Source organism: Felis catus, chromosome A2 (genome assembly GCF_018350175.1).
Source record: "Felis catus isolate Fca126 chromosome A2, F.catus_Fca126_mat1.0, whole genome shotgun sequence".
In the NCBI taxonomy this organism is placed as follows: domain Eukaryota; kingdom Metazoa; phylum Chordata; class Mammalia; order Carnivora; family Felidae; genus Felis; species Felis catus.
The window spans coordinates 144,906,421-144,928,336 of record NC_058369.1 but is presented as its reverse complement, the minus strand read 5'-3'; the positions used below and the strand labels follow the sequence as shown (position 1 = coordinate 144,928,336).

Here is a 21,916-nt window from a genome sequence, read left to right as displayed (position 1 = left end):
CAGAGGCGGCGGCGCTGGGCGCTGCGGTGCGCGCCCGCCTGCCGGCCGGGGTAGGGGGCGGGCCGCGGGTGGGAGGGGGGGAGGGGGAGGGGGAGGGGAGAGGGAGGGAGGGGCGGGATCGAGGGAAGCTGGCGGAGGGAGGGAGGGCGGTCAGAGCGCGGCTGCCGCGGAGCCCGGCGCGGGCGGCTCTGCCGGGGAGCGGGGGGCTCGCAGCCAGGAGGCGGCGCCGCGGGGAGGGAGCGCGGGGCGCAGGGCCGGACCGGGCCGGCCGCGGGGGACCGCGCTGCGGGTCGCCGGCAGGGCCGAGCCGGACCGGGGGCAGTGTGGCGGCGTAGCCGCGGTCGCCGGGACTCGCCGAGGGGGCGTCGGGCGCGACCGAGAGAACGGGCGAGACTCGGCGGAGCGTTGTCCAGCTGGGCGCCTGGGCCGCCGCGACCTCCGGTTCTCGGGGGACTTGGCAGAGGAGACCCGCCTGCGGGAGGGAGCGAGAGGAACAGGTCGGCGGGTCCGGGCAGGGGGAGAGAGAGGGCGAGAGCAGCGTGAGCGAGAGAGCGAGCGAGCCTTCGAGGGGCGGTGGGTGTGTAGGGGGACGAAGGTGTGTGATGTGTCTGCACGGAGTGTGTGAATGTGTGTGTAGGGGTGTGTGTGCCTCTCTGTGTGACTGTATACACTGTGCGTGTCTGTGAGAGGCGTGTGTGTGCGTGTGTGTGTGTGTGTGAGAGAGAGAGAGAGAGGGAGAGAGAGAGAGAGAGGAGGCTGGGAGCTCACAGAGCTTGGGTCTGAACCCGTGTTAAGAGGGAGGGGGCTTGGCAGAATCGGATGTGGGTGTGTGCACACGTGTGTGTGCAGGGGTGTGTGAAGGGTGAGTGTGTCACGGGTGCTAGGTGTGGCTGTGTGTGATGTAAGGGGGCCGGGTGCACGTGTATCCCTGGCTCACCCTCCCCTTCCCCCACCAGATGTGTGTTCATGGAGGGGGTATTCAGGGAGGAGGTAGGACGCGGCTGCAGCAGCCCCTTGCGGGGCTTGCCTGCCTGGCCATCTTCCCCGGGAAGCCGGAGCTGGCCAAGCTGCCCCTCCCCCCAAATACTTCTAGGGTTAAGGGGAAGGGAGCAGGCCAAGCCCCAAGAAAGAGGAGAAAGGCCGAAGGGACAGCTTCTGCCAGACCAGGGCACCCTGCCTCTCTGGCGGGAGCCTGGCTGCCTTCTCCACCTCAGCCTGATCGCTGGGCTCTGCGCTTTGCCCCTCCCAGGGCCCTGTGTTCCTTGGGGTCTGAGTGAGAGAGGGTGCCAACATCTCAGGTTGGAGCCCAGGGTGGGGAGGTGGGAGCAGCGTGAGGCTTCTCCATGAGTGTTGCTTGCTCACAGTTGTACTAGCAGAAGGGTGCTTGGCACGTAGTAGGCCTCAATAAATATCTGAGGGAGGACAGGAGGCGAGACAGAAGAGAGGGAGGGAAAGGATCTGAGTTGGGAAGTCTGAGTGCCCCCCCTCAGCTATCAGGGAGGATGAGGGCGGCTGATTGCCTTTAGGCCCCAGCCCCCAGATTGAGCAGGTTGGGGAGCAGGGGTTTGGGGAGAGGGGCTTTAGCTAGAAGAGAAGGGGAACCGCAGGGAAGAGATCTGTTCTGGGCCTGAATGGAGGGAGGAGCTGGCAACTCTCCTTGGGCAGAGCCCTTTGCGTCCTGTCCCCACCACCTGCTTCTCTGTGATCAGCAACCTCTCTCTGGGGCATCTGATCCTAGGTAGCGAGCGCTCATAGCGCCTCTCCTCTCTCCAGGATCTTCAAGCTCAAAAGGTGCTGAAGAACTGAGCCCCCTGCCCACTGAGGCCACCACCCAAGGCCAGGTGGGGCCATGGCAGGGCATGGCTGTCTGGGGCTGTTCTGCTGGGTCCTGCTTGCTGTTCCTGTGGGCCCCCAGCCTGTCTCCTCCGTCTCGGGTGTCCCTCTCACCACTTTGACCCCACCACCTCAGAGTGAGGCCTCTATGCTGTCTCTCAACCTGGGACTTAACTTCAAATTCCACCTTCGGGGACCTGCTGCTGCCTGGGGGATCTCTGTCACAGAGACCCAGCCGCTCTCTCCTGGGCCCAGCCGGGAGCCAGAGGAAGAGGTGGCCAGGGGGCTGAGGACCGACCCCATTTGGGAACTGCTGGTGGGCTCCCTTGGGAACTCCCCCCCGGAGTGGGGCTCTGCTGAAGACAGCTCTACGCCCTGGGCCTCCTCCCAGTCTCCAGAGTCCACATTCCCCCTCTCTGGGCCCACTGACCGGCCCACTGCTCCCTATCAGCCCGGGATGGGCACTGTCACCTGGGACACTGCTCTGACAGCTACGGCACCTCCATCCAGTGCTCCCAGGCTCCGCCAGAGCGAGCTGGAGCTGAAGTTTGACATGGCACTGAGAGCAGGCGCAGCCCCCACGCTCGGGCATCGAACGCTGCCCCTGCTGCCCAGCCTGCGGGCCAGCCTGGCAGAGATTGCTGGGCGCCTGGGACCCTTTGGTGAGTACCTACCCCATCTGGAGAAGAGCCCCTGCCGGGCAGCCTGGCAGGTAGGAGGAAGCTTCAGCCCGGGCTCCTTTTGCAGGGTTCTTCGGCACTACTCTGTCCCCGCTGCGGAACTTCTCAGGCCCAAGCCCTCTAGGCCCCACTCGATCCCCAAGCTCTGCCTCTAGAGTTTCCGATTCTCCAGGTGAGTGTTTATTTTGTTGCAACAAACACTTAGGGCACACTTCTACGTGCCAGGCACTGTGCTAGGGGCCTAATCAGACCTCCCTGTCTTCTTTGACTCTGTGTTGCTTATCCCCCCCGGGCCTGGGACACGGGCCACTGCTCCTATGGGGAAATGCCCTCTTTGCCATACTGAGTCTGATTTGGTCCTTGAAGCTTAGCTCCCAGCGTACACGTGGCTACAATTCCTGTTCGGTATACGTTGGCTCCCTTGGGGCAAGATCTGGGGAAGGACAGGATTTTCTCCAAAGCCCCAACTGCCAAGACTGGCTGGCAGGACAGTGCTTGAACCCCACGTGCTCCTTTTGCAGGGTTCTTTGGCACCACTGTGTCCCCACCCCCCACCCCCCTGGAGAGAAAGCTCCCAAGCTCAGGCCCTTTGGACCCAGCTGCTTCCCTAAGGTCTGTCACGGTTGCAACAGCATCACTAGGTAAGTGTCCAGTTCACTTGCACGTGACATTTATTTAGCAGTTACTACATGCTAGCCACTCACTGGCGTTCTGGGGCTCTTTTATTTCGTTGTCATCATAATCATAATCACCGTTCTCTTCATCGTCACCATGGCGATACATATTAATGGTCTGAGAACAAGTGTTGCTGGGGACGGTCCCACACAGAGTTAAGTAATGGTCCTCCGGGAGTTTTGCAACCACAGGCAGCGCAGGATGTAGACAAATGTATCAGAGGCAGACAGACACAGGGACTCCTTCATGATTTCCCACAGCCTCAGTACCAACTCCACCCTTCACTCCAGTCTGCCTGGCCTGCCTCTCCACCCCCCCACCCCACCCCGCGCCCCAACCTTGGGGCTCTCTCCTTTGCCATCTGATCTGACATGACATGTTGTCAGATATGGGCAGAACTGGGCCCCTCATTGGGAAGACAGTGAAGAGAAGACCTTCAGCAGACAGACGCCACCCTTATTTAAAGGAGTCTTTCAGAACATGCACCCAGACAGGCTGGTGGTGCAGAGGAAAGACTAGGGGCTCTGGAATCTTGAGACTTGGCTTAGAATCCCAGTTCACTGACCAGCTGGCTGGGTGACCTCGGGAAAGTTATTAACTCTTCCTGAGCCTAAATTTGCTCGAGTATCTAGGGCTTAATAATAGTACCTATCTTGTTATTGTGAAGCTTCCAGAGCATGTAAGCTCCTGGCATGAGGCTGGGCATGAAGTTGAAGTTTCTTAAATAGTAGCTGTTAACCTTGGTTCTGCCTTTGCTGCATCCCAGATGCACCTCCGGAGCCTACCTCTCTGACCCCGCAACCTTGGCGCCAAGATGTGATGGCCACCATGACCCACAGGGCAGAGAGCACTCTCAGGCTCCGGTAGGTGAGGCCAAGGGAGCCACGAAGAGGGACCCCTAGGCCCAGCCTTGTTCTGCAAAGCATTTACTATAGCTGTGAATCCGCTCAGCCCTTCACAGTAGGAACCAGCTCCGCAGTGGAAAGCACTGGTCCCCCAGCTTCTTCCAGTTCCGGACTTAACACAGCACCTGGCTGTAGCTCACTCCGGAGCAGTCACTGCATGTGGGCGAGGAGGCTGCTGTCCCCTCCCCATCCAGAGACCTGCTGTGGGGTGGGGGGCAGGCTCTGTGGCCCCGGGGGGAAGGATGCTGGCTGGCGGTCTGTCAGCCTCGGTGACAGTGCTGGCCAGGCAGGTTTAATGAGTCTGGACAGTGTCAGAGGAAGCGCAGCTCGCTGCCCCACCCCCTCCCCCCTCCTTACTGACGGCTGCAGGAACTCGGCCTCTTCCTGGCTAGTTCTCTCAGATAAACCCAGGAGGGCGACAGGCCCCTTGAAGAGAAGGCCAAGGGGCCTTGCTCAAGCCAGCAGTGTATTAGGGGACAAGGGGAGTCCCTGTCTCCTCTGGGATCTTTCTAACCTAGGTGTGGTTAACCTTTGACTCTAGGACCTCTCTTTTGAATTGGGTCCCCTTCACCTTGGACAGAACCAGCATGCAGCTGGAAGAAGTTGTGCAGGTCATTAACATATCACAAGACTTTCCTACCAGTTGATAAGTACCCACTGGCCTTAGCCCCCTGAGCACTGGCTCCCCTCCACTCCCCGGACACCCTGGCCGACATCTATTCTGATTGGCTGCCATCTGTGCCCTTTACAGTTGTCCAATATTTCAAATGCCAGTGACCCTTACAAAGAGGATCAATCTTCTATGATCCGAGAGGTGGGGGTGGGGAGAGGAATGGGGCCAGGCCGCTGAATGGACCACAGCTTCTATTGGGAGAGAGAGATTCCCCAGCCCTTTGATCTGGGCAGCTGGTAGATAATCAGGCCTGACTTTTCCATAAATCGAGCAGGCCCCTCTCCCTGACTCCATCCCAGCCAGCTGTGACCTTCCCAATTACTCACATTGACATCCTGTCTCCTTTCTTGCCCCTGAGGTCAAGAGGGGCCACAGGGCCAGAGTGGGACTACCTTGTAAGAGAGGGCTCCTCCAGAGAGGGATCTAGGAAGTCACTATCTTCTGGACTCCTCTGGGGGAGACCGAGGGCTCTTTCTGGGCAAGCCTCAAGTGGGAAAACAGGGGATGAGCTCAAATGGACTCTCCAAAGACAGAAGCTGGGTACTCTCTGCCTGTCCCTGCCTACAACATGGCCCAACCCCGGGTACACAGGGTATGCCCAGTCTCCCAAGGAAGGAATGCTCCTAGTTCAGAACTCCCTCCTCTGACACCTGAGCTACGCCTACACTTTGCCTGTTTTCTGCTTTTGATTTTCTTCTGGCTTCTCAGTAATGTTCAATACTTGCTCTTCTTGCCACAGTGCTTTGGGACAGAGGTGACAGATGGGGTTTCTTTTGGCCCTTGGGTAAGAAGTGGAGCCTAGAGGAAGGTGAGGTAGGACAGACCTCTGAGAGCTGTACTTGTCTGCACAGTGAGCAAAGAGGAGGCCGTGAGGGGTGCCAGGCTGGCTCAGGCGGTGGGGCTCCCGGGCACAGTCTCATTGCCTTTCTGCAGAGCCTGCTAAAGCCGAGGAAACGCCAGGCGAACTCATCCACTTTCCAGAAGTGGTTGGGCAAGAGCATCTGAGAGGACGAAGGAAGGGGGTTGAAGGAGGAGGTGCAAGTATTTGATCCTGTTCATGTGGGACTGATGCCTACCCCTGAGGAGCAAGCCATCCCAGCTGAATGGTTCCCCTTTTAATTCTTGTCTGTGTCTTCATTAGGCACTCAGGGGTGGTCAGTCCATCCAAATGGTGTTCTTCCAGGGGTTCGCACAGTGAAACGATGTGTTGATGTTTGCTCATTTGACTAACAGTGGTCTTCCTAAGCAAGTTTAGGACGTGCTGAGAGACAGCGGCCTTTCGGCCTTTCGTTAGTTAAATCAAGAACTAGTTTGAGGCCAGAAATAGTCATACTCCCGCGGACACAAACCGATGACTGATCGGTGATAAACATTAGCTGATAATGATGATACCAACAACGATCACATCTCGAATGCTTATTATGCACCAGGCACTCGGAGGAGCTTTGGACACGTCGTCCATTTATCCTCCTAACAGCCTTATGCAATAGGTGCTCTTCCCCAATTCAGACTTGAGGAATGTGATGGAACAGGAACCAGGGCACATACTGCCATTTGCAGTAGGCAGCAAGCTGTGTATATTTAATTTTTGGCTGCTCCCTCTCTGCCCTCCCCAGTTGTCTGATTCTGTCTTCCCCTCCTCTCTCTCCAGAGCTGCTTTCTGCCCCCCTCACTCCTTTTCCTTGTCCTCAGGATTGCTGTGTTTTGCATGTTCCCAGCCTGAGCTGGCAGTGCCTGGGGGTGGGAGTGCACCTGGGGTCTTCCTATATTGTACAGCTGGGGCAAGGCTGGAGCACGGCCAGGCTGCTGGGGCAGGGGTCTGGCTGTCAGAAGACCCGCCCTCCCTCATTCTGCATCTGCCTCCTGTGCACCTTCCCCTCCTCACCAGGGTGTCTCCATCCTTCACCACCATGTTTCTCCCTCCATAGTGTTTGCAGCTGCCCTTCTGCTGAGCTTGCTAGGTGGAGTAGGGAGAGGTTCAGCCTGAAGCATCTTCTTTTGCTGCTTGGCCGTGGGAAGAATCCTTGGATCTCTTTCCAACTCTTCTCTTGCTCCGGGAAAGTAAATTAGGGATCTTACTCCTCACCCTCTTTGACTTGACTTCCCTTTCCCCAGGGAGGGTGGGGAAGGTGTTGGTGCACAGAGTGGGGCTAGGGGCCTAAGTTAGCAAACCCTAGGGCACCTGAGGGGCTCACTCACGAAGATGGCACCTTAGCCCACTATGATCTTCCCAGTGGTTCCTTCCTGGGAGTTCAAGGGTAGCCTTGAGACCCCCCCGGGGAGTCCATCTCAATGTCACCTATAAAATGGAGAACTGAAGTGGCTTATATATTAAGAGTCTTAGACCAATGGCTTTGTGATTGAGTCAGGATGGGGACGATGGCCATGAGTAAGCCAAGGGTTGGGGGTATGGCAGACAGGAAGGCCTGTGGATGGGAAAGGTTGTGTTCTCCTCAGGTGCTGGGGACCGGAATGTCTTACCTCTCCCCCTGCTGCCTGCATGCATATGTGTGTAGGGGCTATTCCTGAAGAGACAGAAAGGGGGAGGCAGTTGAAAAGGGGCAAGGGAAGCTTCTTTTAGCACCAAGGTGGGAGTTGGGAGTCAGGGGCACAGAACAAGAGGTAAGCAAATCAGTGTCATGAAAAAACTCTGGAATCACGAGAAGAGGCTCAGACTGGTGCTTCAATCTGGATTCTAGTGGCAGCTCTGCCGATCTGTGACCTTGGACAAGTCACTTTGCTTCTCTGTAGAGCCTCGGTGTTTTCATGGGGCAAAAAGAGGATTCATTTATTCAGCGAATATCTGCTCAGTGCCAACTCTGGGCCAGATACCATTTTAGGCGTGGAGATTCAGATGTGAGCAAAGCAAACAAAAATCTTTGTTCTCATCAAGCTTTCTTTCTCGTCAGAGGGTTGAACTAGAGGGGGCTTCTCCAGGTCAGAGGGTTGAACTAGAGGGGGCTTCTCCAGGTCCTTCCGGTTGTAAAGTTCTGTGGCTTCTTAAAAACTCTTTTCAGTAGAATCACAGAGTGATGAAGGGAAACGAACAAAGCAGGGGGCGGGGGTGGGGGGTGGGTTAGGGATGGGGGGAAGGGATGAGAGCTGAAAGTGTTGTGTGAGGAGTTTGATGGGGAGGGGAAGGCGAGCAGCTGAGAGGGTGAGCCTTGTGTTTCAGACAAGGGTGTCGTAGATGCTATGAGACTCTGACTGGTATACAGGTCACCGGCTGTGGGGAGGGGAGGAGGAGGGCTGCATAATTGCCTCAGACAAACGTTCTTTGCCCACAGACCCCACCAGGCCCACCTCTGGCCCGGATGACCCCTCTCCTGCCAGCCTTGGGAAGCCTTCCGTGCAGCCAGAGTGTGGGCCAGGGTCCTGCAGCGTGGGAGAATTGCCTGAACGCGAGGGGCAGCCTCCTGTGGCCCCGAGGGCCCTCTTCTTCCTGACCCTGGAGGCCGACTGGGCAGAGGCCAGAGCTCGCTGGGGGCTGGCCTGGGAGGCCCACGTGTACGGGGTAGGCACGCTCTTCGGCCTAGTGGCCCTGCTGGCGCTGCTGGCCCTAGCCCTTTTGCCCTGGCGCTGCCCGCCAGGCGCCCCCTGCCTGGCGCTGCTGGACCTGCTCCTGCTGTCGGCCGGGACCACGCGGGCCTTCCCGCTCTTCTACGACGCCTATGGGCACCGCGACCGGCTGCCCCCGCTCGCCTGGCTGCTGCTGCAGGACCTTCCGCTGCCCTGCCTGGCCGCCGGCCTGGGCCTGGCCTGCCTGCTGCTGGCCCGGCCGCGCCCGCCGCGGTGTCCCGCCGGGCTGGCCGCGCTCCTGCTCCTGGGGCTGGGGCTGGCGGCCGCCGCCGCCCTCGGGAGCGCGGCCCACCGCCCGCTGCGGCCCCTGCGGCTCGCCTCCCGCGGACTGCACGCCTTCCTCGCCGCCCTCCTTTCTGGGCTCCTGCTGGCGCTCTCCTGCTGGGGGGGAAGGCGGCGGCGGGCCGGAGCGCCCCTGGGAGGGTCTGGTTTCAAGGGCGCCACCCCTCTGCCGCAGGCGCGCAGCCCCTTCGCCCCGCGCGAGTCCTGGCGGCGCGCGGCCCGCACAGCCCCGGTGGCGGGCACCTTCGGGCTGCTGAGCGGAGCCCTGCAGGGCTACGAAGTGCTGCACGCCCTGGGCTATGGCGGCCAACCTGGCCTGGAGGGACCCTGGCCCTGGTGGGCCTTCCAGCTAGGCCTGCGCTTGGGCGAGGTGGGCGTCGCGCTCCCGTTGGCGCTGCTGGGCCTCTACCCGGCGCTCTGCAGCCCCCGTGTGCCGCCGCGCTGCTGGGCCAAGCTCTTCCGCCTGTCCCCGGGCCACGCGGCCCCGCTGCTGCCCGGGGGCTGGGTCACCGGGCCCCCCGACAAGGAGCCCCTGGGTGGCGCCATCGCGCGTGGCGACGCGGAGCTGCTGCAGCTGTGCGCCCTGGCGGGGCCGGGCCCCGACCTCCTACTCCAGGGAGGCGGCTGCCGGGGCTTCGAAGGCGCGGCGGCCAACCCGGCCCCTTCTCCGGCCTCCTCCCCCTGCAGCGATTACACCGTGGATTTCCGCCCGCCCTCCCCAATCAACCTGCGGCGCAGCATTGAGGAGGCCCTCTGCAGCGAGGCCCTGCTCACTCCCGGCCTTTTCCAGGGCCCTGCCTACGGGGAAGCCTTGCCTGGGCTGGGCCTCTACCGCACCGCCTCGTTGGGGGCGAAGACCGGGGCCGGACCCAATGAGAGGTCTGAGGAGGCCCTTGGCTCTCCCGCACCGCAGGAGCTCCCCTCTCCCGGGGCCTGGCCCGCGGGCAGCAGCGCCTCTTCCGGCTCACTGTGCGGACTTTCGAGGGACAGCTCGTCCATGCTGCTATGCTCCAGCCCCGACAGGCCTCCACGCTGTCCGCTGGTCTGCGTCCTCAGTCCCCCGCGGCCCTCGGGAAGCAGCCCTAGCCTCCCGGGCTCAGGCTCTTACCAGGCCCTGTCCCCACCCTCCCGCGACTCCCCAGAGCCTACTCTTGAGCTGCAGGCCGCAGAAGCTTTGCTGCAGGAGCAATTCCTGGACGCCTGCCGACAGATCGACGAGCTGAGCGTGGGCAGCGACACCATAGACCTGTGAAGAGGCGCCCCCCCCCAGGTGCACCAGCCTACGCCCCCTCCTGGCGCCTGCTTTGCCCGAGACCTGCACACTGTAACCCTTCCTCAATCCTGCCTGGCTCAGATACCTCTACCCGCTTCCTTCTCCATCCAGGGGTCCCTGGGTGGGTGGGTCAGCAGCCAGGCTCTGTTGATTGGGAATTAGTGCCACCTCCTCTGGAGCCCTGGGCTCTGATGCCCTCTGCTGCAATTCTAGGCTGGCAGGGGTCCCACTTTCCTTGGCATTCACCAGCAATAAAGCCCCAAGGTGCTCCACTCCTGACCACCACTCCCCACTCTGGTGCTGAGTGAGAGGGGCTGTCCTCAGAGGACCTCGAGACCGGCTTCAGTCCCCAAACCCACCTCTGCCATACCCAGGAATCCCATTCCTGTATGAGTGAGCCTCCCTGTCCTCCATGTGATCCTTCCCCATAGAAGGGTCCATAGCTCATCTAGGAGACTCTACAGCAGTTGGGTGGGAGGTGAACGCTTTCAGAGTTAATTTATCAATAAAATATTTTCAGAGAAAGGTCTGATCTTCTTGGAAAAGCTTAGATGAGGCAACAGCAGCCGCGGTTCCATCAGTTCAGGAAGAGAAGTGGTGTTGGGGTGCGGTGAGTTCATCTCAGACCCCAGGGACCCTCCTTCCTGACTGCAAGTATTGTCCTGTAGCTGGAATGAGTGAGGGTCCTGGGGGTGACCCCTGGAAGGCCCTCTGACTCTTTGGGAAGTGGCTTGTCAGAGATGAAACCGGCCTTGAGAGGTGAGGCGGGAACTCCACGGTCATTGGTGGAAGTGTCTGCATTCCTAGGAGCCTGGCTGCAGGTTGTGGTGACCAGTTGGTGGTAAAGTCCTTCACGGAAATGATACGTCAAGGGCTGGATCACTTTGATCTGGGATCCCCAGCCATCTCCCTGCCATGTTACAGAGGATTTCTGGATTCACAGAGGAAACTACCTGCTCCACCTACCAATAGGGCCTCTTCAAGGTCGGACTCACAAACCCTCTTCCCTGGCACTCATCTCCCACAGGTGCAGAGCCTCCCTGAAGAAAGCCTGCCTTTCCCAAACCCCTGCCCCGTCCTACTCACCAAAGCAGAACTCACCGTGCAGAGACCCTGGCCACCAGGCACTCTGTAACCCCTCCCTTGTTCAGAGCATTTGGCTCTGCGCTCTGCAGAGTGCATTTGTCATTTGGCTAAAACGCAGGAAGTTCGGAGTGGCGCCCAAACAGGGTCGTAAGATTAGGTTTGAAAGTGAAAATCTGTCGGTGCTCTGGCAGACGTCTCGCACATCTCACGGAAACCTAGAGGGGCACAACATATCGGGCTTGAAGTGGAAAAACAGGAATGGGAGCGTTTTTTCTTCCAAGTCTGCCCATCAACTCTTGGGAATCCGAGAAGGAAGGTGGGGGACCCAGAAGGAAAGCAGAGAGGCCCGGAGGGGTGGGCCCTCACCAGACCAGGTCCACGCACTAGTGGAAGAATTAATGTACTTCCCTCCTTGCACGTGAAGATCTGTCTTGCCTGAGGGGCGTGTCCAGGGTCTGGGACCTCAGAGGAAGGAAGAGTCAGTGATGTTTGGGGAGAGTGAGGGTCATAGTAGGGCAGACAATGAGAAGAGGGTGGGGCAGGCACCGTGGGGGATGGAACTAGAGTGGTGTTGACCGTGTCTCCTCCATCACCTGGCTCAACTTGGCTCAGAAATTCTTGCTGCATAGTCACTCTGGGCTGAGGCCCAGAGAACTGCCAGCCTCCTAATTACAGGCATTTCTCACTGCTGTCGTAGCCGCCCGTAGCGGACCCAGCATCGGAGCTGCTTTGTCTCATGCAAGAAGTGCTCGCTGCTCGGATAAATTGCTCCCTTTCTATCCCATCTGCCTCTGCTCACACTCGACTCTCGGCCACCTCTTCCTCGCCCTAACGCTTGCCAGCCTGCTCATTCACTCTACCCACCAGGGGACCCCGGAGTTCATGCACACGCGCTCTGATAGAGCAGTCCAAGCCCACATACCCCCAGTCAGTCTGTTGGCCTGTCTATCTGTCTCTCCCCCCTCCATACACCCACTCCTTTTCTGTCTGGAGGCTCTGAATGGGGCTGGTGAGACAAGGAGGAGGGATATAGCTCAGTGTTCACCAGCTCCAACTTCTTTGCTTTTCCTCAGCAAGAATGACCCCAACCCTTCGACTTTGTGTAGAGGCCAATACTTTGGTGAGACAATGCTTCCCTTTTGTCCCATGCCTCAGCCCTTACCCAAAGCAGGTTTCCCAGAGGAGCCCAGGTAGATCCTAATGCGTACACCCTTCAGCTTCAATTCTCAGCACTGCAGGGGACTGAGAGACAGACTCACCCTTGTCTACTCAATGTCTTTAAAACATTTTATTGAATGCTTACAACGTGCTAGGTGCTGAAGAGACAGAGGTGAACGAGGTGGACACCAGCCCGGAACTTACGAACCTGAGGGCCTTTGGGGGAAGGCAGACATTGAAGAACTAATCGTAAGGGCACCTGGGTGGCTCAGTCGGTAGGGCATGTGACTCTTAATCTTGAGATTTTGAGTTCAAGCCCCACGTTGGGTGTAGAGATGATTTAAAAATAAAATATTAAATAAAAGAGCCAATCATAAATAATTACAATAGCACTAACTACAGCTGTGAGAGGTGCTAAGAACAAGAAGTAAGTGGAATTGTATGAAGGTTTGGCTTGCAAGGGGGAAGGGAACCAGAGGGATGGGGCCTGGGAGAGGCTGGCTGGGAGAGAGCACAGCCCAGGCCTTTCTTCCTTCCTTTCCGGGCTCCTGCACAGTGATGGATGAGAGAGAAGCCAACAATTTATTTCCCCTGGAAGCCACGTTGCTGATGTGGTGCAGGGCACCACAATTCCTGCTATTTAATAAAGAACCCTGCGTGTGTCCTGGGTAGATGGATGAGCAAATATTCCTGACTGAAGCACCACGTGGCCTCCCAGATGTGAATGGGTAGGAGGGGAGGGGCTGAGGTTGAGGCTGGAAGCCCGAGATGGGGGGGGGGGGGGCAGGTCGGAAACTGGGTATCTGAAATCGATGTCCTCCTTTGGGGACAGAGAAGTCCTCCGCATTGTGAGTGAGTGGCTGCTGCCCCCTGTTGGGCACAGGCACACAGTTTTGTTTTGTTCTCTAAGGATGGTCTGAGTGAGACAACACTCATTTAAAACAGCACTGTAGGGGGGCGCCTGGGTGGCTCAGGCGGTTGGGTGCCCGCTTCGGCTTGAGTCGTGATCCTGCGGTGGTTTGTGGGTTCGAGCCCCGCGTTGAGCTCTGTGCCGACAGCTTGGAGCCTGCTTTGGATTCTGTGTTTCTCTCTTCTCTGTCTCTCAAAAATAAATAAACTTGGGGCGCCTGGGTGGCGCAGTCGGTTAAGCGTCCGACTTCAGCCAGGTCACGATCTCGCGGTCCGTGAGTTCGAGCCCCGCGTCGGGCTCTGGGCTGATGGCTCAGAGCCTGGAGCCTGTTTCCGATTCTGTGTCTCCCTCTCTCTCTCTGCCCCTCCTCCGTTCATGCTCTGTCTCTCTCTGTCCCAAAAATAAATAAACGTTCAAAAAAAAATTTAAAAAATAAATAAACTTAAAAAAAAAAGATTAAAATAATAAAACAGCACTGTAGGGGTAGCCCAAAGGGATGTTGGAACAGCCCTCTAAGGGTTCTTTACCCTGTGTATACTGCAGCCAGCCCTGGGAAGGCTTCCCTATAGCTAGAGCCCTGTTTAGTTTTTGGGGATAGAATTTTGATTTCTAAAGTGGTGAGTGGGCAAAAGAGGAGGAGAAAAGAAGAGGGAGGAATGTGGAATCCCAAACCAACTTTATTTCAATGACCCACCTTACTTCTTCGTCTATTTGTTTCTGTTCATCCTGGATAGGATTAACCCCACAAGCCTTAAAAATCTGTTTTGTATTTGAGTACTTCGTCTCTTGAGTTATGTGTTTAAAAATAACTGGTGTTTTCTTTTGAGCATACACTATTTACTTGGAGCTGGGGCTTCATAAATCTTTTTTTTTTAGTTTTTTTTTTTATGTTTATTTATTTTTGAGACAGAGACAGAGCATGAGCGGGGGAGGGGTAGAGAGACAGAGGGAGACACAGAATCCGAAGCAGGCTCCAGGCTCTGAGCTGTCAGCACAGAGCCCAATGTGGGGCTTGAACTCAGGAACTGTGAGATCATGACCTGAGCTGAAGTCGGGCGCTCAACCGACTGAGCCACCCAGGCACCCCATAGCTTCATAAATCTAAAGTTAAGTGTTCTCCCCTCCCCCCACCCTGCCATTACCATCAATCAGTCATCCCATCTATCCAAAATGTATTGAAAGCAATGAGGTTTGAAGAGAAAGGGAAACTTACTTTTCACTGTACTTTTTGAATTTTCTACCTACCGTGTGTTCAGATTATACCACTTAAAAGTAATTACTGAGGGGTGCCTGGGTGGCTCTGCGGGTTAAGCGAAGCGTTCGAATTTGGCTCAGGTCATGCTCCCAGTTCATGGGTTCCAGCCCCGCATCAGGCTTTCTGCTGTCAGCGCGGAGCCCACTTTGGATCCTCTGTCTCCCCTCTCTGTCTGCCCCTCCCCCCCCAAAATAAATAAACATTAAAAAATAAAATAAAATAAAAATCATTATTGAAAAAGTGCATTTTCTCAGCTGGATGTCCTGCAGGGTACTGCAGTCTTGCACACAGGTTGGTTCCCGAACCCAGTGAAATGGCAAATAGTCTCTGCCTTCCAGGTTCTAGGGGCACCCAGATCTCCCACTGGTCAGTAAGATCCCTCAGCCTTGGGTCTGACCCATAAGCTGACCCGAGGGAAGGTCTTCTCCTGTCTCTGGGAGGACCTGCCTTCTGGGTCTATGTGTATGTGTTATGTTTGCTTTGGGTGTGTTCCCATGTTATCTTGTAGCGTGCATGCTATGATTTATTTGTAAAGTTTTTTTTTTTAATTTTTTTTCAACGTTTATTTATTTTTGGGACAGAGAGAGACAGAGCATGAACGGGGGAGGGGCAGAGAGAGAGGGCGACACAGAATCGGAAACAGGCTCCAGGCTCCGAGCCATCAGCCCAGAGCCTGACGCGGGGCTCGAACTCACGGACCGCGAGATTGTGACCTGGCTGAAGTCGGACGCTTAACCGACTGCGCCACCCAGGCGCCCCTATTTGTAAAGTTTTTAAATGAATGTCTGTCTACCCCTACTAGACTTGCTTCTCTATGAGAGCAGGGACTCTCTCTCTCTCTCTTTTTTTTTTTTTTTTAGCTCACCAATTGTATCCTAGTGCCTGGCACATAGTAGGAGCTCAGTAAATATTTATTGAAAGAATGATTGTGTGTGATCTGTGTGTGTGTGCGCTTTGGCAGCTATATTTTGTTTGTCATTGGCACAGTTATAGTTGTCTGTTATAGTGTGACAGATGTCTCATATTCTCTGAGAATATGAGAATTGTTCGAATAATGTGTTTGATGTGTGCATCTATGTGCATTCTGGTTGCATTTTTTACACATAATCTGGGAGTCTGTGGTGGCACTAAAGAAAGCATTTATTTATTTTTAAATTTTTAATGTTTATTTATTTTTGAGGGAGAGAGAGACAGAGCACAAGCAGGTGAGGGGCGGGGGGACACAGAATCCAAAGCAGGCTCCAGGCTCTGAGCTGTCAGCACAGAGCCCGAAGCGGGGCTCAAACTCACAAACATGAGAGATCATGACCTGAGCTGAAGTCGGATGCTCAACCGACTGAGCCACCCAGGTGCCCCTAAAGAAAGTATTTATTAAATAGCCAATATATGTAAGGCCTCGAGCAAAAAAAACGACTTCCTCTGCCTGCCGTGGTACTTTGGGATCCATAATCCTGGAAGTGAGATTTTAAACTGGGTAGGAGAGGGACGCCTGGGTTGCTCAGTCGGTTGAGAGTCAGACTTCAGCTCAGGTCATGATCTCATGGTTTGTGAGTTCGAGCCCCGTGTAGGGCTCTGTGCTGACAGCTCAGAGCCTGGAGCCTGCTTCCTATTCTGTGTCTCCTCTCTCTCTGCCCTCCCATGCTCACACTCTGTCTCTCTCTCTTAAAAAACAACAACAACAACAACAAAATAAATAAACTGGGTAGGAGCTACAACAACAACAACAACAACAAAATAAATAAACTGGGTAGGAGCTAGCGACTCCTGTTCCCTACAGTAGCCCAGGGTGTAGGGGACGGGGCGAAAGTACTGGGACTAGGGGTGGAGACCCGCTCAAGAAGCTCCGCTCCTGGGCGGCACCTTTTTTTTTTTTTTTTTTTTTTTTTTCCTTCATTCCGGAACGTTTTTTCTCCCTTCCCACCATGTTTTCCTCCGGACTCTTTTGAATGACGAGCACTTCCGGAATCTCCGGGCAGGTTGGCGTGGTCGGCCTGCTAAAGCCGGCTCCGTGACTCGCGTGCGCGGGCCTGGTTTGCTTGTGGTCTCGCGCGCCTTCGTTTCCCAGCCTCATGGCGGGGCTGACCCTGTTTGTAGGCCGTCTGCCGCCCTCGGCCCGCAGTGAGCAGCTGGAGGAGCTGTTCAGTCAAGTGGGGCCGGTGAAGCAGTGCTTCGTGGTGACTGAGAAAGGTAAGGGGGCGGGGCTGCTGAGGCTAGGGCTGGGGTTCCTGGGAGCGGGATCCCGGCGAGGACATCAGCGAGCCGTAGAATTCTTGACCGGCCCCAATGAGAAGGGAAGGGGGATTGAGCTTCTTTTTTAAACTGACTCGGCTCTGGAAGAGTCCATAGAGGCCCGATTCTGAAAGTCAAGGCATTGCCTTAGGTTTACAAAGCGCTTTCCGTTTAGTATGCGCGCTCACACATGCTGTCTCATTTGGTAACAATGTAAGAGTTAATTTTAATGAACCTTGTTGAGAGTCAACTGAGTGCCAGGCACGGTGCTGAATTCCACTCGTGTTAATCTCGTTTAATTTTCTCAACAGTCTTGGGTGGACAGTCTTAACCTCATTTTACAGACAAGAGTCTGGGGCTTGGGAAAATTTGGTAACTTTAGTTTAAGTTCATACAGCTTGTAAGTAATGGATCCAGAATTTGATCATGAGACCCGAAGCTCCTAACTAGTATGTTATTCATTTACTCATTTATTCAGTAAATATTTTTCGAATGTCTGCTGTGTACTGGGCACTATGGTAGGTCATTAGGATACAGCAGTGCCCCAAACCAAGCCAAAAAACTTGCTCTTAAGTCTTCAAGATGGAGAAGACAGCCAATAAACAAATAGGCAAAACGTATAGTGATACAGGCGCCTGGGTGGCTCAGTCGGTTAAGCGTCTGACTTTGGCTCAGGTCATGATCTCACTGTTGGAGGGTTCGAGCCCCGAGTTGGGCTCTGTGCTTGGCAGCTCAGAGCTTGGAGCCTGCTTTGGATTCTGGCTCCCTCGCTCTCTGCCTCTGCTGTGCTGTCTCTCTCAAAAATAAATAAACATTAAAATATATATATATATGTGTATATATATATATATATATATATAGTGATAATGGTGGTAAATACGAAGGAGAAAAATAAGGATAAGGAGTCTCTGTGTTGGTGAGCGTGTGTGTGTGTGTGGGGGGAGGGTTGGGCGGTGAGAAATGACAGTTGTCTATAGAGTAGCCAGGGAAGGCCTGCCTGAGATGAAGGAGTGAACATGTGTCTGTCCGGGAGGAGGAGTCTAGGCAGAGGAAACACTAAGCTCAAGGATACTAAAGAGGACTACTCCTGGTATATTGAAGAAATAGCAGCAAGAACAGGATGACAGAATAAGTGAGTGAAGGTAAGAGAATTCAGGAGATGAGATTCTAGGGTACCAGATCATGTAGGACCTATTGCAAAGATTTTGGAGGACTTTGGCTTTTACTCTGATACCAGAAACTACTAGTTTTGGATAGGGAGCAGTAAGTATGATCTGGCTTACATTTTGAAAGATCCTCTGAGGCCGCCCTTGGAGAAAAGGACAAAAGCAGGGAGACCAGACATTAGCCTCTTGCAATCCAGGTAAGAAATATGGTGTGTTGGACCAGGATGGTAACAGTGGAGGTGGTAAAAAGTGATTGGAATACGGATATTTTCAAAGGTAGAACCGAGAGGATTTGCTGATGGGTGAGATGTGGGGTATGAGAAAAAGAGGAGTTAAGTCTGACTCCCAAGATTTTTGGCTTGAGCCACTGGGGATATTTGCTTATTTGTGGAATACTGCTACATGGCTTATACTCTGGGTGCTGCTCATCACATCACTAGGAGAAAGGGTTGGCATGTATTGGAAGGAGGAAGAATTGTGAGGGTTTTAATTGTAGAAGCATTCCTTCTTCTTAACCTAGACTTCAGGGGATACTTGATAGGCACCTGATGTTAAATTTCACTCCCTTCTAAGTCATCAGTCTGTCTCTGTAAGTGGCTGCTTCTTTGCCTCGCAGCAGAACAACTGGTGGAAACTGGCATTCCGAGGATCCCTGTTTCCCCCTGTGGTATCTGAGTATGTGAGTAGACAGGCTAACTTCTGTGCTAATAATCCTCCATCATTAACTTCTATTTTGTTAGTAACAGAGGTTAGAGTTAGGATTGTCGACATGGCTCTGATTGCTCTACAAGCTATGACACCTGCCTGGTTCTTTGTCATTTTAAGCATAGATATGGGTGAGTGAGAGATGAGAGGGCTCCACAGCAGTGTTTCTTCAACTGCAGATCATTCCTCATCAGTGGGTCTTGAGTGGGTCAATAATTTTTTTAAATAGAGTGTATCTATCTATACGTGGTAAAGGGTTAGTATTCATAAAACTTTTTTGTTTTTGTTTTTAGGATTTTATTTTTAAGTAATCTCTACACCCAGTGTGGGGCTCGAACTTAACAACCCCAAGATCAAGAGTCACACGCTCCACCAGCTGACCTAGCCAGGCATCCCTTTGGTTTTATATAAAAAAGGCATATGTGTACTGGGTTCTACTATAAGTTACATTCATTACTGTGGTTGTCAAACTGTCCAGTGCTTGGTGGTTCTGTCCCAGGGAAGAACAGAACATTGAATGGGAATTCTCTTTTGTGTCCTCAGAATTTAGAGTATAACCTTACCTTGTATTCTGTGTATGTGGTCTAAATCTTAAGAAATACAAAGCTTTATCTCCTGTTTAAAATAGTATTTTCCTGTCCAGATAGGCAAGATGTGTTGGAAAGAGTGTTGTACTTAATGGGATGGGAATAAGGAGTGGGGGTTGGGGATGGGTGGGATGAGGTCTTAGTAGAGGTGACTTCACCTCTTTAAGATGGGAATAATAATTTTACAGGATGGTTGTAAAATATGATGCTTTGTGCAAATATGTTGTGAGCACATACTTTTATTTTGGTACTGAACTGCTTTACATTTCAGCTGCTTTGTCTTTGATCAGGAAGAGCCCTGATTTTTCTTGTTCTAATTTTCTGACTTTGAGTGGGCAGGCTTTTGTGAGAAGGAGTCCTAAGAAAAAAGACACCAATCTCCAAATCACAGTATGCTTTCCTAATGCAGTGTCAGCTTTAACCAGTATATGTGGATCAACATCCTGTGTTTGAGGGCTTCTACCTTGAAGTAGGTTCGAGTGTAGTTCAAAAAGAAGCAGAGCATGTATTTCTTCTTTGGGTCATAGGCGGACTACTCGGTCTGTCTTTTTCCTTTTTGATGCAGTAAATGACTTAACATTTTAGTACATAAAAATGTTATCAAGAAAAAGCAAACCAGAAAGGGCAAAGGTGGGTTACAGTTTTCATTTGCAACTATTCGTCTGGTTGGTCCTAATATTCTTCTCTTTATATTCGCCTTTATATTGGTGGAGTCCCATGGAAAGAACATGGGGCTAGTCATGAGGAATTCATTCAGCTACTAACACTCTGGTGCGTTAGCCAGTTCACTTACTTTCCTCCATCTTAAGTTATTTATTTGGAAAGAAGGGATGATAGTATTCACTTTACCTACCTTAGTGTGGTTCTGAAGATAAAAGTGAGTTAAGAGATTTACAGCTAGTTTGAAAAAGGTTAGATTTGATATTGATTGCTAAGGCTTGGTAATAATGGTAATAGTATTTGCAGGCTCCCAAAGCAATGCTTATTGTTTATTGAGGTTCTTTTGTCAGGGCCTCAGGCATTAATTTCTGATCTGCATAATTATATTGTAGTTTTCAAAGCTGCCATACTTCCCTTTCCCACCTTCTCTGGTGATGTTCCATTCTCTTTGAGGTTGAGTTCTTCACTGGGGATGTAATAGATATCATGGGCCCTCCATATTCTCAAGATGATCAGAAAAGGAAGAAGAAGAGAGGCTAACAGTGAAGGCACCAAATTAGAAGAGGAAGCCTGACAATTTCTGAGCAAAGTGGGGAAGGGGCCACGGATGCCAATCTTATTTTTGTCCCTCCTGAGAATTTTGGCAAACTAATAAATGGGATGGCCTGACAGTATCTGCTAGTTTAGGGCATTGCCAATTTAATGGTTTAGGGCTCTTGGCTTACAGTTCTGTCCCTTTCCCCTACTGTTCAGGAAGTAAGGCATGTCGAGGCTTTGGCTATGTCACTTTTTCTATGCTGGAAGATGTTCAGAGGGCCCTCAAGGAGATTACCACCTTTGAAGGCTGTAAGATCAATGTGACTGTTGCCAAGAAGAAACTGAGGAAGAAGTCCAAGGAAAAGGGGGAAAATGGTGAGTTTCTAGTAACTTAAAGGAATTTTCCCTTAGGGTGAGGAAGAAGAGGTGGGTGGTTGGGGGGATAGCTTCTGCTTTGAAAACTTCCTAAATTTCCCTTTGATGTCCAAAATCATCTAATGTATTTTATTACTCATTTTTGTCTTTTATTTAACTCTAACTTTGGAAATCTGGTGGTCCTGGGTGTTGCCATACTTAGTCCTGTGGGAAATGTCATCTTTTGCTAGTAGCTTCTTTCCTGTGATGTTCTGGGCCTAGAGGTGAGTGGTTTGGGATCACAGACTTATTCTGTTGCCTCTTATTTTTTAGAAAATTCAGAGTCCCCAAAGAAGGAGCTGAAGCCAAAAAAACCCAAAGTGGCTGATAAGAAAGCCAGGTTAATTATTCGGAACCTAAGCTTTAAGGTGAGTGACAGAGAAAACTAACACTACCTGTTCTGAAGGCTGTTGGTGCTCATTGGTTGAACTCTTCACCAGGATGGTCTAATTGGACATAATTCCTTCTGGGAATGAGTCGTAGCCTTGTTGAATACAGAAAATGGGCCTGTATAAATAAGGACTAATTAAGGATAGTAAGTGTGAAGATGCCTTCCTTTTGGGACACTACTGCTGAGATAGGGAGGAGGGAGGAAGAGCTCTCTGATATCTGTTCTCTTTGTCTATTAGGTACAAAGCAAGGTGGCTTCTGTTCAGAGATGTTTTATGTCCTAGTCTCAAAAGTAAAAGAGTAAAAATATGCAAGCTCTTTGTCATGGGCTAATTTAATGGTTGATGTTTCATGTTTATTTTCTGTGATAATATCTCTTTTTCTGCACTTTTGGTGTCAGTGTTCAGAAGATGACCTGAGAACGGTGTTTGCTCAATATGGAGCTGTTCTGGAAGTAAGCATCCCCAGGAAGCCAGGTACTAGCGCGCCATCATTTGTTGTGAGTTAGATTAAGATGACGTAACATAATGGTCTTTTTCCATTTCACCCTTGAACTAACCACTATTTGAAATAGAAATACAAGGTTCACGTCATACTCTCTGTGAGCCCCAGATGATAGGAGATATTATATATATCTCCTATTAGATATATATATATACATATATATATATATACACACACACACACATATATATATATAGTATCAGGCACCGTGCTTGACACAGCAAAAACTCAAAAATAGTGCTTATTTCCTGGATGGCATTTTTAGTTAGATTAGAACTGGTTTTAGAAGACAAGTTACAGTTTAGGGAAATGCGTTGCTCTCCCCAAGCTTGAGCCAGGGTATACTCAGCAGGAGGACATTAGCTATTGCTTCGGGGCTGACTGGTTGGCAGGACTTGGGCCATCTTTCCAGCCC

General features: G+C 52.8%; 2 protein-coding genes across 4 annotated transcripts in view; both read left to right on the top strand.

Annotated features, from left to right (window-relative positions):
* The first annotated feature begins 222 nt into the window (after positions 1-222).
* On the top strand, positions 223-10,425 carry PRRT4 (proline rich transmembrane protein 4). 2 transcript variants are annotated; one of them, XM_023250534.2, is made up of 5 exons: positions 223-497; positions 1,774-2,495; positions 2,581-2,685; positions 3,035-3,154; positions 8,054-10,425. In XM_023250534.2, the coding sequence occupies exons 2-5, from the start codon at positions 1,850-1,852 to the stop codon at positions 9,877-9,879; spliced, it is 2,697 nt and encodes an 898-aa protein (XP_023106302.2). In that variant the 5' UTR covers positions 223-497; positions 1,774-1,849; the 3' UTR covers positions 9,880-10,425. The 2 variants fall into 2 exon arrangements, with proteins under 2 accessions (XP_023106302.2, XP_023106303.2); XM_023250535.2 differs by lacking the exon at positions 223-497 and having other exon boundaries at positions 606-2,495.
* A 5,829-nt stretch (positions 10,426-16,254) lies between these two features.
* RBM28 (RNA binding motif protein 28) overlaps positions 16,255-21,916 on the top strand; it is a 30,954-nt gene continuing 25,292 nt past the window's right edge. The window contains exons 1-4 of one of the 2 annotated variants that reach the window (XM_019825765.3): positions 16,255-16,496; positions 20,410-20,568; positions 20,881-20,975; positions 21,398-21,473. In XM_019825765.3, coding sequence (XP_019681324.1) covers positions 16,379-16,496; positions 20,410-20,568; positions 20,881-20,975; positions 21,398-21,473 — 448 coding nt within the window. In that variant the 5' untranslated portion in view covers positions 16,255-16,378. The remainder of the gene's footprint in view (positions 16,497-20,409; positions 20,569-20,880; positions 20,976-21,397; positions 21,474-21,916) is intronic. The other variant, XM_011280536.4, reaches the window with a different exon arrangement.